Raw genomic sequence first — 15344 nt, forward strand, 5'->3', positions numbered from 1 at the left:
GTCGTCACAGGGACGTAAGAGTGCAGTAGTGGTGACAGCACCTCTGTGTGCTTCCAGCAGACAAGTACCACATTATAGTAGCAGCTCATGTCCACTGGCTGAGGTGGGATTGAGGAACTACTGATCCTGGTTCTGCCCCTGACATCCGGGTTCATCTTACTGTCTTGATTGCTCTGTCTGCGAAATGTTGATACTGGTCCTGACAACTCATCACTGGAGAGGCAGAAAGGATGGCCTGCCTTGAGAGGGTTCAGAGGAGGACCACCGGCCCTATGAAGAGAGAGAGACTGAGGGACCTGAACCTGTTCAGCCTCAGCAAAAGGAGGCTGAGGGGGGATTTGGTGCCTGCCTACAAACTCGTTAGGGGAGATCAGCAGCAAATAGGAGGAACCCTATTCTCCCCAGCAGCACCTGGGGTGACAAGGAACAATGGCCAGAAGCTGCTGGAGAATAGGTTCAGGTTAGAGATTAGGAGGCACTATTTCACTGTCAGGGTAGCTAGGATCTGGAACCAACTTCCTAGGGAAGTGGTCCTCGCTCCTACCTTGGGTAAATTCAAAAAGAGTTTGGAACAAACACCTGTCTGGGGTCATGTGATCCCAGCGTGTGCTCCAACCAGTGGTGGGGGGGGTTAGACTAGATGATCTATTCAGGTCCCTTCTGACCCCTAACTACTATGAAACTATGATGGATGAATTAATTAGTAAGTGCAGACCCTGTAGTTAGAAGTGCCCAAGACATAGGAGGAGGTCTGGTCCTTTTCCAGAGCATCTGATAATTTAAAAAAGCTGAGCCCAACAACAGCAGCGTGAGCTGCATATTGAAATGTCTGCTGATGGTTTGTTGTCATCTGGCGATATCAAGTGAGGATTGGCATGACTGAAAGGGTTAACATTTGTAAAGAGATAACGTGAGAAGCTGTCTGAACACAACATCTTGTTCTGGTTACTGCAGAGCAGGCATGTGCAGTCACGTGCACTTGCAGTCATCCTTGACCATTCAGACACTGTAAGCTGCACATGGATATTGTACTCGCAGATGCACCTGGAAAGTCACCTCCTTTTAAACTGCTATACATGGAATGGCTAATGGGTTGGGGATACCAACCCTTTTCTGTCTAGAGTTCACTGGCATCATCCTCCCAGGAGCCAGGAGTGAGTGAAAACTTTGTCTGTGCAGTGCAGTAATTCAGGGCACTTCATAGTATGCCTTAAATCAGGGGTGTCAAACTCATCCAGCCCAATGAGCTGGATGAGCATTACTGGGCTAGTCTGCAGGCTGAACCAGGACCGTGCCCTCTGTGTAGTGCTTGCAGTGCAGCACGTGGGGTTGGATTGGCCACATGCACTATGAGCACCATGGGGCTGGCACAGGGAATGTGCTACATGCAGTGCCCCACTGGACTGGCCCTTTGTGCTGGTTCCAGCACAGCCTGAAGCAGACCAGCCCTGGAACCAGTACACAGAACCAGTCCAGCAGAGCACTGCATGCAGTGCATGCCACATGCCGGCTGCCTGTAATACACATGGCATGTGGCACTACAGCTGGCATGTTGGGGTGGTCCAGCAACGGTCCAGATCATACGGCTCCATGGGCTGGATCTGGCCCACCCGACATATATTTGACACCCCTGCTGTAAACGTATGTCCCTCCCTATAGCCAGAGCTAATAAATCATCCTTGATTTCCATCTCAGGAGAGAGGGCAAGCACTTGAGCATGCATCAAAATGAAGTGAACATCTTACCCCCTTGTGGTGGTCTTTTCAGGACAGGAAAAGGCCTGTAATCAGAAAAATGGTATGAAGGAAACTGGCATTGCCATTGTCTGTCCTGTACCAGTTCTGCAGATAAACTGGACTCTAGTCTCTAGAGCTGTCAAATGAGCTCCTCATGCTAGCACAGACTAGTCTTAAGGAGGCAATAATCCAAAGACTTGGGAATGTTCTGTGCCCTGGCTCCACCTCCCACTTCATGCTTCTTACCAGAACCCTTGTCCTGGTGGGTTTCTGATTCTTTTTTTCATTATTTCACATGTGGATGGGGAGAAAGCTGCAGGCACTGGGAGAGGTGGGGTCTGTGACATGCAGACATGGGAAGCTGTGTGTGTTCCCCTGTTTCAAAAGCCAACAATGCTCTTGCATTGTACAGTATGATTGAGTAAACCCCATTTGCCATAAGCTTACCAGTTTCTTTCTCTCTATCACCTACTTTACAGACTTGCTGGCTCTGAGGAAGAGGAGGAAGAAGGACACTGGCAGCTGTATTTTAAACTCTATTGCTTCCTGGATATTGAAAAGGTCCCCAAAGATGGAGTGGAATTTGCTTTCATGTTTGAGCAGGTATGTAAGGCATGGGGGAATGGAGAGATTGTTGGGGGCAGTGTTGGTAAGCAGCTGTGTGTGCAGACCGGGTAATTTACCTTCATGGGCCAGGTTAAGGAACAGAGTTTTGCTGCCTTGGTCCCTTGCCTGGGATCCCCTGTGCAGAGGTGCTGAAGATTTCTTCTGGCAAAAAGGAGTAAGACTAGAAAGAAAGAAAGTGAAATGAATGAGGGCTCCAAAGGGAAGAAATCTTAAACTACTGAAGTATTTTTAAAACCTGTCTTTTAATAAAATAAACGGAGAAGATTTTGAAAAATCACTAAAAGAAGCCCCATAAAGTAGCTTTTTGTAAAACAAAGGGTAGGGGACCTTGGAAAATTGACTCACAAGAATGGCGAGCTTGTGGGAGCTAAAAGGAATTCACTAAAATCATCACTGTCTCAGAGAGAATCCTTTCTGAATAACAGTGAGGTACTGAACATTTTTCTGCGCTGTAACTTATTGCTATGGCAAAAGGAAGAGAGAACGAGCTCGACAACGATGGTCTTCAAAACCAAATTCTTCTGTATCAAACTTCTTTCTCTAACGAAATAATGCGTCTCAAAACGTCTAAAGGCTAAGAATCAGGAGCCAACAACAGCGCTGGGGATTGTAAAGGTTAAGTTGGTTTAGCCAGATTTAACTGCTTTAATTTTTTTTTTTTTTAAATGAACAGTCAAAGTAAGTCATACTCAATATTGGTCTGACTATTTTGTGTGTTCTGACAGCCAGCTTGTTGGCAGTGTACTACATAACTCTGTTTACAAACTAGTCAGAGGGGACCAGCAGGCATTGGGGGAGTCCCTGTTCCCCTGAGCACTGCCAGGAATGACAAGGAATAACGGTCACAAGCTAGCAGAGTAGACTAGACATCAGGAGGTGCTACTTCAGTCCGGGCGGCTAGGATCTGGAACCAACTTCCAAGAGAAGTGGTGCTGGCTCCTACCCTGGGGGGTCTTTAAGAGGAGGTTAGACGAACACGTTGCTGGGGTCATTTGACTCGGTACATTTTTTGGAGTGGTGAGCTGGATAAAGAGTGGGTGTAGAAGTGAAGTTTGAGAGGGTGAAGGCATTAGGGTGGTAAGAGTAAGGTGTTGGTGTGGCAGAGGAAAGGTGGTTCAACTTTCTGTGTGTGTGTTTGTGTATTAGGATTCTTACATGTGCAAAATAACAATTCAGTTGTGCAGTGTTGGGAATTGCGGGTATTTGTGACCTGCTCCTAGATCCCGACACATCATCAGCCCATTGGCCCATTTTATCTCCTATTTATTGCTGAATTTCTAAATGCAGCAAAACATTCTTTCCAGAAATGTCTTCAGCTCTCAGTCTGACCTTACCCGTTGCCAAACAAAGGACAAGTGGCTGAACCTGAACTTTCCTCTTTTCCTTCCACATAGGAGGATTTCCCAACAGAACAAGTAGGAGAGAGACAAGGCACAGAGATTCCTGTGTCACTTTTTCCAAATTTGTTTTGATTCCATTTGTCGAGCTCATTGTAACCGCTAGTCAGGTGCCCTGGGTTGAGAGCTGCAGACACAGATGTGGCCTCAGGTAATGTTTTGTGTGAACGTTTCCCTTCATGTTTAGGCTCACGAAAGTCTTATTGATGGCCATTTCCCTGCACCAGATGAGACGCTGCAGCACCTGGCAGCCCTGCGGCTGCAGTACCTTCATGGAGACTATTCCAAAATGACCTGGATCCTGGATGGTATCTACCCAGTGAACCGGCTAAAATCCAAAATCCTGCATTCAACTAAGAGCAGCGGCACTACCAGTCACACGCTGGAGAGGAGACGGACCAGCTTTCTGGAAGGGACGCTGAAACGGGGTTTCAAGACGGGCTCAGTCAAGAAGCAGAAGGTGGAAGAAGAGCAGATGATGGAGATGTGGGTGAAGGAGGAGCTCTCAGCTGCTCGGACAAGCATAGCGCAGAAATGGAGCAAGCTTCAGGGACTGTCTCAACACCAGGCCATGGTGAAATACATGTCCATTGTAAAAGAATGGCCCGGCTATGGGTCGACCCTCTTTGATGTGGAGGTGAGAAATATGTAAATGCAGGTAACAACTGCTGTTCTAGCAGGCATTAATCTGGAAAACCAAGACAGTTATGGGGAGTTTCACTGCTTGGGTAGCATAGGGGAGTTTCTGGGAAATTTGCTGCCTTCTACTTGACTGAGCTGGGAATAATTTGGAATAATTTGTCTGTCTGAGTGTTTACAGCACCACACAGACAGTCAGGCAGTGGAAAACTCTGTAGCCCGGAGGAGACTGATTGACAGCCCAACCTTGTATTGCTTACCCCCCCCAAACACAAAAACAAATGCATCCCTATATCTGTCTGGCTACTCAGGACTACACAACACAGATTCTCACCCTTATCAACTGGGGAGACCCAAGAGGGGGAGGAGGGTGGCATACGGATTGGCAGCAGATCTTGAATATGCGGAGTTTTCCAAATTTCCTTCCAGCTTGTACCCTATAGTTATACATGGCTTGATCAGATATTCTAATACACTTTCTCCGATTTGTTTTATTTCCATTTCTTTAACTGGAATGTTTGGAACTGGACTGACCCAGTTTTCTCAGGGACTAGAAAGGTGTCAATTAGTTGGGAACTATATCCTTGGGAATGCTACTTGCCACCATCCTGTTTTCTCTTCACCTTAGTTTATGGTCTTCATTCTCAAGGCCAATTTGTTTTGACAATTTATTTAAGGAACTTATCAAAAATAAATCTGTTATAGCAAAATGACATCTACTACATTTAGTTACATCTGTGATTTCATTATTACTACATTAAGATAAGACTATGATATATTTTCTATGGATTATCTAATTTATGGTCATCTTTTATAATGTCTCCTTTCAGGCCTTGTGCTCTGGTTAATTGAATCTCATTACTGGTTGGGCTCGACATGTTGATGGCTTCCTTTAGTTTGCTGACCAAGATAGTTGTTACATCTGCTGCGAAGGTTCACTCTGCTGTTGCTCAGAAACAGGCTTTGGAGTCTTTTGCTTTAGTCGTATTTCTGCAGCATGGCCTAGCTACCTTGAAAACAGTCAAGACTGGCAACAAGGGGCAGATCCTGCTCCATCTATTAGGCAGCCAGTAGTCTTAGGTGTCCAAGTGTGATCCTGTTCTACCTTGAGTCCCTGAAAATCCATTGATACATTTAGTCTAGTCTTGTAATCAGAGCAGGGCTGTAAAAGCTTACCTGAGTTCTGTTCCCAGCTTTGCCAACAGGAAAGTCAAGTTCCTGTTTCCTGCCTCACTTTTCATAGATTTCCTAGACATGAGGGCTGGAAGGGACCTTGGAAGATCATTAAGTCCAGCCCCCTGCCCCAGGATCCCAGCAAGATAAATATCCAATTGACTCTTAAAGGAGTCCAGAGTAGGTGCCTGTACCACCTCTGGTGGCAGTCTGTTCCAGGTCTTGGGGGCTCGGACAGTAAAGAAGTTCTTCCTTATGTCCAGCCTGAAATGGTCTTGGAGGAGTTTGTGACTGTTTGACCTTGTCATCCCTTGGGGTGCTCTGATGAACAGGCATTCCCCCAGATCCTGATGTACACCCCTTATATACTTATAGGCAGCCACCAGGTCCCCCCTGAGCCTGCGCTTTTCCAGAATGAAGAGTCCCATAGCTTTCAACCTCTCATCATAAGGCCTGTTTTCCTGCCCTCTGATCATGTGTGTGGCTCTCCTCTGGACTCTCGCAAGCTTCTCCACATCCTTAAACTGTGGCGCCCAGAGCTGGATGCAGTACTCCAGCTGCGGCCTCACCAAGGCCGAGTTTTTACAACCATTTTACAAACTTTCCCCATTTGTAAAATTAGGATGATGCTAGTGACGACCTCAGTAAAGCGCTTGAAGATCTGCTGATGCAAATTGCTGTATGAGAACTTTGAATTATAATTATTTATTTTTTGGCTTAAAGTTAACTCAGTAAAAGCGATGCGGTTTGTTTATGCCACAGTGTAGTTTAAGCTGCTGCAGAATTCTCATGTTGCCATTGATTTTATGGCAGCAACAGTGCAGGAATTCAAGGATCTTTAAGTAGAATTAAGCTGCGGTGTCACAATGCACTGGGAATGGGATTGCAGTGTTGGCTGTGGAGGGTTTGTTGTTTGCCCAGCAGAATATGCTGCTGCTGCTGGCTTTCCCCTCCCCCCCGGCCAGGTATCCTTACTCCAGTTTCTCCCAGCAGTGTATGAGGTGAGCTAAGAGCCATTTCACTCTCACACCTTTTCAGCAGAGGATTTCTTGTGCAGAAGCCCAGTTTCCCCAGCCAAGGAGAGGGCTGCTGTGTCCTGAGGGATCAGGCTGCCAGGCCTGGCACTGTTTCTGATTTTTAAAATGTGCACATTGTAAGTGATTCACTTGCCAAGGAGAATCCTGGTGCTAAACAAGAACCCACCTAGAAGGGTCACAGAATTAGATGGAAAAAATGAGAACTGTGAAGAAGGGGCTTGCTGAGGCTTGTTCTGCACTGCTCTTCACTCCTTGCCCCTCTGTTCACATGCCTCACTCTAATGCAGCAATGCACAAGTGCACCTATGTTACCTTTCCCCTGGGGCACTGCTTTTAACATGTGTTTTCTGTTCTCTGCAGTGTAAGGAGGGTGGATTTCCAAACGATCTCTGGCTTGGAGTCAGCACAGAGAATGTGTCCGTGTACAAACGAGGGGACCCTAAACCACTGGAAACTTTTCAGTATGAGCACATTGTTTTCTTTGGTGCTCCACAGCCCAACACCTTCAAGATCACGGTGGATGAGAGAGAGATGTTCTTTGAGACCTCCCAGGTATGTGTAAACCGTAACCAACCTGACTCTTTGTTACCTTCGCTTGTAGTTGAGTATTTGTGTGACTGCCATCTTGCTGACTTGGGTCACAATTAGCTCAGATGAAACTTTCATTTATTGGACCGAGAGACTTAAAGCAGCCAAAGTACAAAGGAGAATTCCTCTTAAACACAGGGACCAAAGCCTCCTACACCCAGCCATGAGAAAGGAGTCACCCCAGCGGTAAGTAGATTAGGATCACCCCATCTGGTGCCTAGAAAGGTGAGACTGAAAGACAGGTCGTATCAAGATCAGCTCATGCCCCTCAGCCAAAATGCAATTCATGGCCCAGATTGTGGCCTTTTAACACCCAAGTTCTGGTTGTTCACCAGTTACTTGAAGTACTTCCTGAAACCCTGATTCATGCGGTACTGGTACCAGCATGGGCACTACATACAGATTGTCTCGGCCGGGTAGAGCCGACCGAGGGAAACGCTGGTTAACTAAGCGAACATCAGGCGGGCTGGTGGATGGAGAGGCGAGACAGCGTATTGGTTGAAAAAATAACTTTTACTTACGTGGCCGGTGGCCGCGACGCAGGCTGTAAAGGCTGCTTGCGTAGTTGCAACGAGTTGCTCCAACTGGCAAAAAACCCGAGCCAGTGAGCCCACAAACGAACCGGACATGCAGGGAAAGGGTACGTCGGGGACAAGCGTTCGGCGACGGGGAGAAAAATCGATAGTTGATCAGGCTATTGATTCGCTCTGCCACAAGTCAGGAATTCTTTTAAGTCACTCTGCAGCGTGCTCAAAGTTCTCCGACTTGGGCGGAAGTCGCGCGGATTTTTATACGGCTAGCGAGCCAATTGCCAGCCGCCAGGTAGGAATAATTTAGAATCAGCCAATAAGGGGGTGCGAATTTACATACAAATGGCGGGAACTTTTCTGCACCGGGGCTTTCTCTCTGCAGCAGAAAATTCCACCGTGCAAAGAAGCTCCAATGTGGCGGGAAAATTCCACTGTGCCGAGGCACTAAAATCATTGGGTTATGACACAGATAACATTGGAGTCTGTGACTCCGATGTTAACCTCATTGTTGCAGTTGTTCTCAATAAGAATATCTCATATTGCCATGCAGCCAGAGTCAGACTTGCCATCCTGATCTGCGACTAGAGGTACTTCTGCCTCTTCCAATTACTGAAACCACCGTGGTGTCAATGAGATCTCCTGATGAAACTCTGGCTAGGTTTTGGAAAGACTAGGCTCTCTGACAGCTAAGCTCCTACTTTCCCCACTTTAATAACATAAGAATTACAATACTCGGTCAGATCAGTGTTCCCTCTAGCCCAGTATTCTGTCTTCCTTTTTAAGGAAGAATATTTACTTCCATGCCTTCGGAGCATACACGAAAGATGTCTCTTGCCCCTACTCCTTCCTTTTCCTCTAAAGAGCTGTGCTGGTCTGTTACAGGGGACTGTCCTTACAAGTAGAGACCTCAGGCATCTTGTGGGGAGCACTTTTCTTAGAGCATAAGAAGCACCAGACTGTGTCAAATCAAGTGTCCACCTAGCACAGTATTGTGTCTCTGATGGTGGCAGGGGTAGATGCCGTAGAGGGAGAGCACTGAATTGGATATATCTAGGGTGATCTCTCTTTTGTTCAATACCCACCTTTATTTGTTGAGAGATGCTAGTGGAAACATCTCCAACCATTCTGTTCAGTAGCCATTAAGAGCTCTCTCATCCATGAATTTATCTAGTCCCTTTTTTACCCTGGCTGTGCTGCTTGCCTTCACCACCTCCCATGGCAATGAATTCCACAAGCTAACTACATTTTGTGTAAAAAAAAAACAAACGAAAAACCCAAACAAACAAAAACCCAAAACCCAAACTTTCTTGGTTATTCCACCCTCACGGTCTCCAACTCCATACCATTAAGTCATGTGATCTTGACCACTTTGGTCCCCCTGTCATATTCATTACTAGCCCAGCTTGTCCTGATTTAAGCCTCTATAGCTTTTATGATGCTATAGGTTCAGGTTCTATGGTCCCTTAAGGTAGGGATAGACATTACAATTGTAGAACTACAAATGACCTGATGTGCTACGAAAGGGGTCATTGAAACCACAGAATAATAGGGGTGGGAGGGACATCAAGGGTCATCTAAGTCCAAACTATTGCACAAATGGAGAATTCACTATTTCTAACCCAGAACTGCACTTCATACTCCAGATGAGGCCTAACCAGTGCTGAGTAGAGAGGCACTATCACCTCCCATTTCTTGCACCTAATGCTTTTATTCATGCTGCCCAAAACTGCGTTTGCCTTTTGTGCATCTGCATGACGCTGCACACTCATATTGAGTCTGTGCTCTACTAGAACTGCCAAGTCCTTCCCCACAGTGCTGCCATTCAGCCAGGTGCTACTCATTTTTGTGTGTGCTTTTGATTATTCCTCCTGAGTTGCAGCACCATGCATTTGTCTGCTTTGTTAGCTCTAGCCCAGCTTTCCAATCTGTCTAGATCCTTCAGAATTGTGCTTGCATCTTTCAACCTGTTCACAATCCTTCCCAGTTTTGTGTCCTGTTGAAGAAGCCCCTTTGTGTCGTGCCCTGCAAACTTGCTGAAGAAGCTTCCTATGCCAGCATCCAAATTGTTAATAAACACGTTGAGCAGTACTAGGACCAGGACAGACCCTTGTGGGACTGCACTTGAAACCTCCTGCCATTCTGACATGGACCCATTACTACTCACCCTTTGCTTACGACTATTGAGCCACTTATCTATCTACCTTGTAGTAGATTTATCCAACCCACATTTCTCCAATTTGTTTGTGAAGGTTGTGTCAAGGTCATGACCTTATCAAAAGCCTTGCTGAAGACCAGATATAGGTCGTATCCACAGCCTTCCCTTCATCCACCCAAGTAGTTACTTTGTCAAAGGAGGTCAGGTTTGTTTGACACGACTGTTTTTTCATAAATTGATGCTGGCTACTTGCAATCAGCCTTCTTCCTCCAGATGCTTGCACATGACCTTCCTTAGGGTCTGTTCAGGTAACTGCCCAGGTATTGAGGTGAGGCTACCTATAGTTCCTTGGGTTCTCCTTCGTGCCTTTATTAAAGAGGGGCACTGTGTTGGCCCCTTTCCAGTCCTCTGGTACATAGTCTGTCTCCCATGGCTTCATGGGACCCCAGCGCTCTTTCCTGCCCAGAGCAGGGGGTCAGACTTGATGATCTAACAGATCCCTTCCAACCCTAGGAATCTATGAAAATCATTGTCCAGGGCTCTGAGATCTCTGCTGACTTGAATTCATTCAGACCCAACAAAAGCGTTCTGATAGTCTCTGATATCATCTCGTCCTTCACCTTGCCCCCTTCCTTATCTAGATAATCCTTATTAGGTGTCTGGTTGCAGCTTCATTTTGTTGTGAAGCCTGAGACCAAGTAGCTGTTGAGTAGCTCCACCTTCTTTGCATCTTCAGTTAGGATTTCCATCTGGGTTGTTAACAGAGGGCCACTTCCTTGGTCCTTCTTTTCTGGCCAAAGAGACTTACAGAACTTCTTCTTGTTCTTAAACTCCTTCGCCAGGTATAGCTTATTCTTTATCTTTGCCTTCCTGATTTTTGTCCCTGGCTATTTCCTAGTACAATTTCTTGGTGACCTGCCCATTCTTTCTTTGCCTGTATGCTTTCCTTTTGCATTTGAGATATTTTAGAAGCTCCTTGTGCAGCCATATTGCTCTCATTCTTGTTGTGCTTCCATCATGTCGGGACAGTTTCTTGTTGGGCCTCCAGTACTGTGCCTCTTTAAAGGTTCCAGTTTTCCTGGGTGCCTTTATCCTTCAATCTGTCCCCCCACGTGTAGCAGGGCAGTGGTGGTGCCGGCCACTTGAATGGCTGGAGCAGGCAGCAGCCAGGTGCTTGAGTACAGTGGCCATTTTGAGACCCAAGATATATATAGGGTAAAGGAGCAATTTGCGGCTGGCAGCCATGAGAGAGACATCAGCCGGTGGAGCTGAGGCTCAGGAATATCTTGGAGGTCTATGAGCTGTGGCTATGGGGATGGAGGAAGCCCCAGGTCCTGGGCATGACCTAAAACTGCACCCTGCCAGGGAAGGGAGACCTGATGGGACTGCTGGTGGCACGGCAGCCCCATAAAATGCCAGGCCAGTTACCTCCCTGGTGAAAGGCGGGTTGGGGGCGCCTAATAATCTCCAGCCCCAACAAGTCCTAGCTGGGGAAAGCTCAGGCCAGTGAGAGGCCTGAGGCTTACATGATCCAGTGGAGGTGAGGGAAAAAGCAGGCAAGCAGCTCAGGTTTGTCCCGAGGGACCACGGCTGGGCCATGCTGGGGCTAGGACCCAGAGAGGGGTCGAAGGGCCCGGGGCCTACCACAAGGGATGCCCAAAGAGCGAAGAGGCTCGGGGTCCTGACTGGCCTGAGATGGGGCCAGGGCCTAAGGGGGAGCTGAAGGTCCCAGGGAGGGGACCACATCTAATGGGGTGAAGGGTACAACTGAGTTTAGCTGCCTGAGATGCCATCTGTGAGGCTTGGGCCACAGTGTAGGGGTGGAATGGAGCTGCAGAGATCCCCTTAAACATTGGGGTGCAAAATGGGCAGCCTCCCACTTAATTAACACCATAATAATGTATCATCAAGGTGTGGCAGGAGAGAGAGGTGGGCAGGCCAAAATGAAACTGGCTCCATGAAGGCCTCACCTGTTACACCATGACACCATGCCTGTTAGCTTCTTGAGTTGCATTAAATCCATCTTTTTTAAATCTAGCATCCCAATTTTGCTCACCTCATGCTTTCCCTGTCTTAGGATCTGAAATTGTATTGTGTCATGATCACTTCCTCCCATCACCTTCATATCCTTCAAGCAAGCAGTCTGTTCAGGCAGGCATCTTCTCTGTCTCTGGTTTGCTTCTCTTTGACACTGACTGGTTCGTGCAGCAGCTAGAAGTCTGTCCATCTCTTCTGCTGCCCAGCACTATCTGCGGGTCTTTTATGAATCTTCCCCTTCCTATGTGCTTATTCTCTTCCAGTACTTGGTTTCCTTGTTCCACCTTTGATACCTTTCCACTTTGCCAGATTCCATCTTGCCAAATTAGTTTGGCCCATTGTGTGACTATTATCAATGGCCTTGGAGAGATGTAGGAAAGGCCTTCTCCACAGGCTGGATACTTGTGAATAAAAGCACCCATGTTGCAAGTTTTCTTATCAGAGACTACACAAGGTAATAGCCAGTGTTTTCAGCACACCAACAGCCTATCCACTGGCAGTCATCTGTCTAATGCCCATCTATAAAATAGGGATGATAATGTCACCTCAAAAAGTATTGCAAAGGTAAATGTTGTGAAGTTTTTGTGTACTATAATGGTGAATGTCACTTGCATCTTCATAAACTTTCTATAATACTGCATTAAGTGCAGGGGGTTGGATGATAGCATTAAATAAGGCAGGGAGTCATATGTTATATCTGATATATACACACTGTGTGTGTGTGTAAACAGTTTCTTCATTCAGCGAGCACCATCTACCTTCTGCACTGAAAGAGAAGGGGCACCTATGAAAAAGCAGGTTCTAATTTAAGACTATCATAATGCATATGAGGAGCGAACTGGACTTAGAGGCTGATGTAATGTTCTCTTATCATGCGTCCTTAAATATGTATTAAAAAAAACCATTCCCCCACCAAGCTGTGCACATTCCCAAATCTTTTCATAGCTAGAGGCCTCCAACCCCAGCTCTTCTGCACTCTAGCTTCTCAGTCAGTCAGCTTTACCTTTAATACCAGATGTAAAAGGCATACGGTCAGCGCTTCAGGTCACCAACTGCCTATCTGAGAAGTGTCTCGTATACCTGAACACTAATGTGTTTTCAATTTTCCTACTCCTTCCCCTTGTTCCATTCCCAGGTGGGAGAAATCATAAAGATCATGAAAGCCTACATCAACATGATTGTGAAGAAGCGCTGCAGCGTCAAATCAGCTGCCAGTCTGGACAGTCATGCTAGTATCTGGACTAGGTGATAGGAAGGAACCTGCATTCCTTGAGGTGGAGGCACTTGTCCATGACTGGAGTTTGCAACCTGTCAGTGGACGTGTAGCAAAGATATTTTAAAAAATTCCACTGGACAGCAAATGGGAGAAGAACTGAAACCTGGTATCACCCACACAGCATCACAGGAGTTTCATTTCTGCCCAAAGACATTATATGGTAAGAAGTTATGGAATATGAACATTCCAAGACTTGTATTCCTCTTGCTTTCTTGAGGGACACTGTCTTTAAGGAAAGGCCACGAGCCTCCGCTTTTGCTGCTTTCATGATTTGTGTCATGTTCTGAAAAAAATAACCAGGGAACACTTTGCAATAGAGGAAGCAGGAGAGGGGTGTTTTTTGAGGCCATTTATGGTGGTTTCAGAATTGGTCTATAATAAACATGTTTTTTTTAGTTTGTAACCAAACTCACAGCTGCCTCACTGGGTGGTTCTCTCAGCAGGACATATCAATGAACTGATCTGTATTTAAAACACCTCTGTGTGCTGGCAGTATTTTCACACCCAGGGAATCAGAATGACGACTCAGCCTCCAAAATTAAGATTACAAAATAACGTAGGTTCCTTTTTTTTTGTGTTCAGCAGAGATTAATATGTTCACAACTCCAGGAGTTGACACTGCAAGATAAGTACCAAATACAGCAATTCATGTGATAGAGTGCTGAGCAGTGGCAGTGCTGTAGTTGAAAAGGAACTGAAGCAGAGGGTGCAGCTACACCCCAAACTACTGAATGGTGCTACTGAATAGCTAGTGGATTGGCCCCAAGTAGACATGGGGGCATGAGTTTTATTTGGTTGCATTTTCAAGGAAGTTCTCTGTAGCCTTCCATTACATTTCATTTGCGTTTTAGGATGCCATGATGGTTTCGGAGGAAGTGGTGGGGCGCAGCATGCACACCATGCACAGATAAATTATGCTTTTTCCTCTAGTTTTAATTGGACACTTCTGCTTCCTTCTGCACTCATTGCCCTCCACTAAATTCTAACTGAAACTTATTCCACCACAGCTGCTCAGCAAGCTTCCAGAAGCCAGCAGCAAATCTCAAAGGGAACACTTGGTTTTGCAAGGAAGGCTGTTTTTTGGAGGCTTTTACAGTTGAAGATCCCGCTATCCCACGCAGTCTTTTAGCCAGCAGATCTCCGTAGGGTCCAGGACCAAGAATCTTTTTTTCTCTGGTCCCATGACTGTCTCTTTCCAGGGTCATACAGATATAAAAAGCAGTTTTAGTCCATCCTCAAGCCATACCCTGCCATCATTTATGAGTCATCCCTATCACACAACTCAAATGCTACCTGCCATTGAGAGAAATGGTCTTTTGGTCTGACCTACTGTATGTAGCAGTTTCTTACAGTTCCCTCTTCCTCATCTCTGCATCAAAAAACACCCCAGGATCATTGAGTCAACAATACAAGACTATCACAGCCAGCATTTTTCTTTTCTCTCCCTCATTGCCAACATGCTCAGCACCTGTCCCTTGCTACCACAACATTTTTTTAAACTGAAACTTTGCCTTAAGCTTTACTGAAGAGTCTTACAGGGGCTCCAGTTAATCTCTTCCTATAGTAAAGGATCACTAGGTGACATTTTGGAACAGACAGGGAAGCAAAGGAGATGGGCAGAGTAAAACTGTTTGCATTGCATTAGGTCAAGTACACTAACTGGAACCCTTCCTTTACATATAACCACAGCTTTGATTCCCCCTGCCCTAACCCTGCACTACTGGTATATCCTAGTTCTTGGGTTGCTGCAGGCAGCTTGAACCCACTTGGGAATGTAACTCCCAGTACTACTTGTTGTAATTTACTTATTTCTATTACAGATTTCCTTCTGCTCTTTTTTAATTTGTAACTGGCTTTACAAGATGAAGGTTTAATAAATTATTGGATTGCACAGCCTGTTTCCTTCACAGATGATTTGTGTTCCTGTAGAACAGCGTCTTGAGACACCTGCAAGCTGTGTTTACGGTGCTGGGGTAAGAGGGAGGAACAGCGGTTAGAAACAACATGAGCATAGACGTTACATTGCCAAATAGAGGGAAAGTTTGGAGATGAGGATGTGCCAGGCCTTCCCACAGCTCATCTGGGCATTGGGATCACTTGGGTGGACACTGCAACTTCAGTTAATGGGGACTATTCCAGGATATGTTCT

The 15344-nt window shown here is 46.2% G+C and overlaps 1 protein-coding gene across 1 annotated transcript in view; it reads left to right on the top strand.

Annotated features, from left to right (window-relative positions):
- The window catches only part of LOC102373761 (unconventional myosin-X-like), a 178577-nt gene extending 163275 nt beyond the window's left edge, over positions 1–15302 (top strand). Inside the window, exons 39-42 of the mRNA XM_025191530.1 lie at positions 2216–2339; positions 3948–4397; positions 6970–7161; positions 13055–15302. Of these exons, the coding sequence (XP_025047315.1) occupies positions 2216–2339; positions 3948–4397; positions 6970–7161; positions 13055–13168 (880 nt within the window). The 3' untranslated portion in view covers positions 13169–15302. The remainder of the gene's footprint in view (positions 1–2215; positions 2340–3947; positions 4398–6969; positions 7162–13054) is intronic.
- The last annotated feature ends 42 nt before the right edge of the window (positions 15303–15344 follow it).

The sequence above is a fragment of the Alligator sinensis genome, unplaced genomic scaffold, assembly GCF_000455745.1.
Source record: "Alligator sinensis unplaced genomic scaffold, ASM45574v1 scaffold673_1, whole genome shotgun sequence".
NCBI classification, from domain to species: domain Eukaryota; kingdom Metazoa; phylum Chordata; order Crocodylia; family Alligatoridae; genus Alligator; species Alligator sinensis.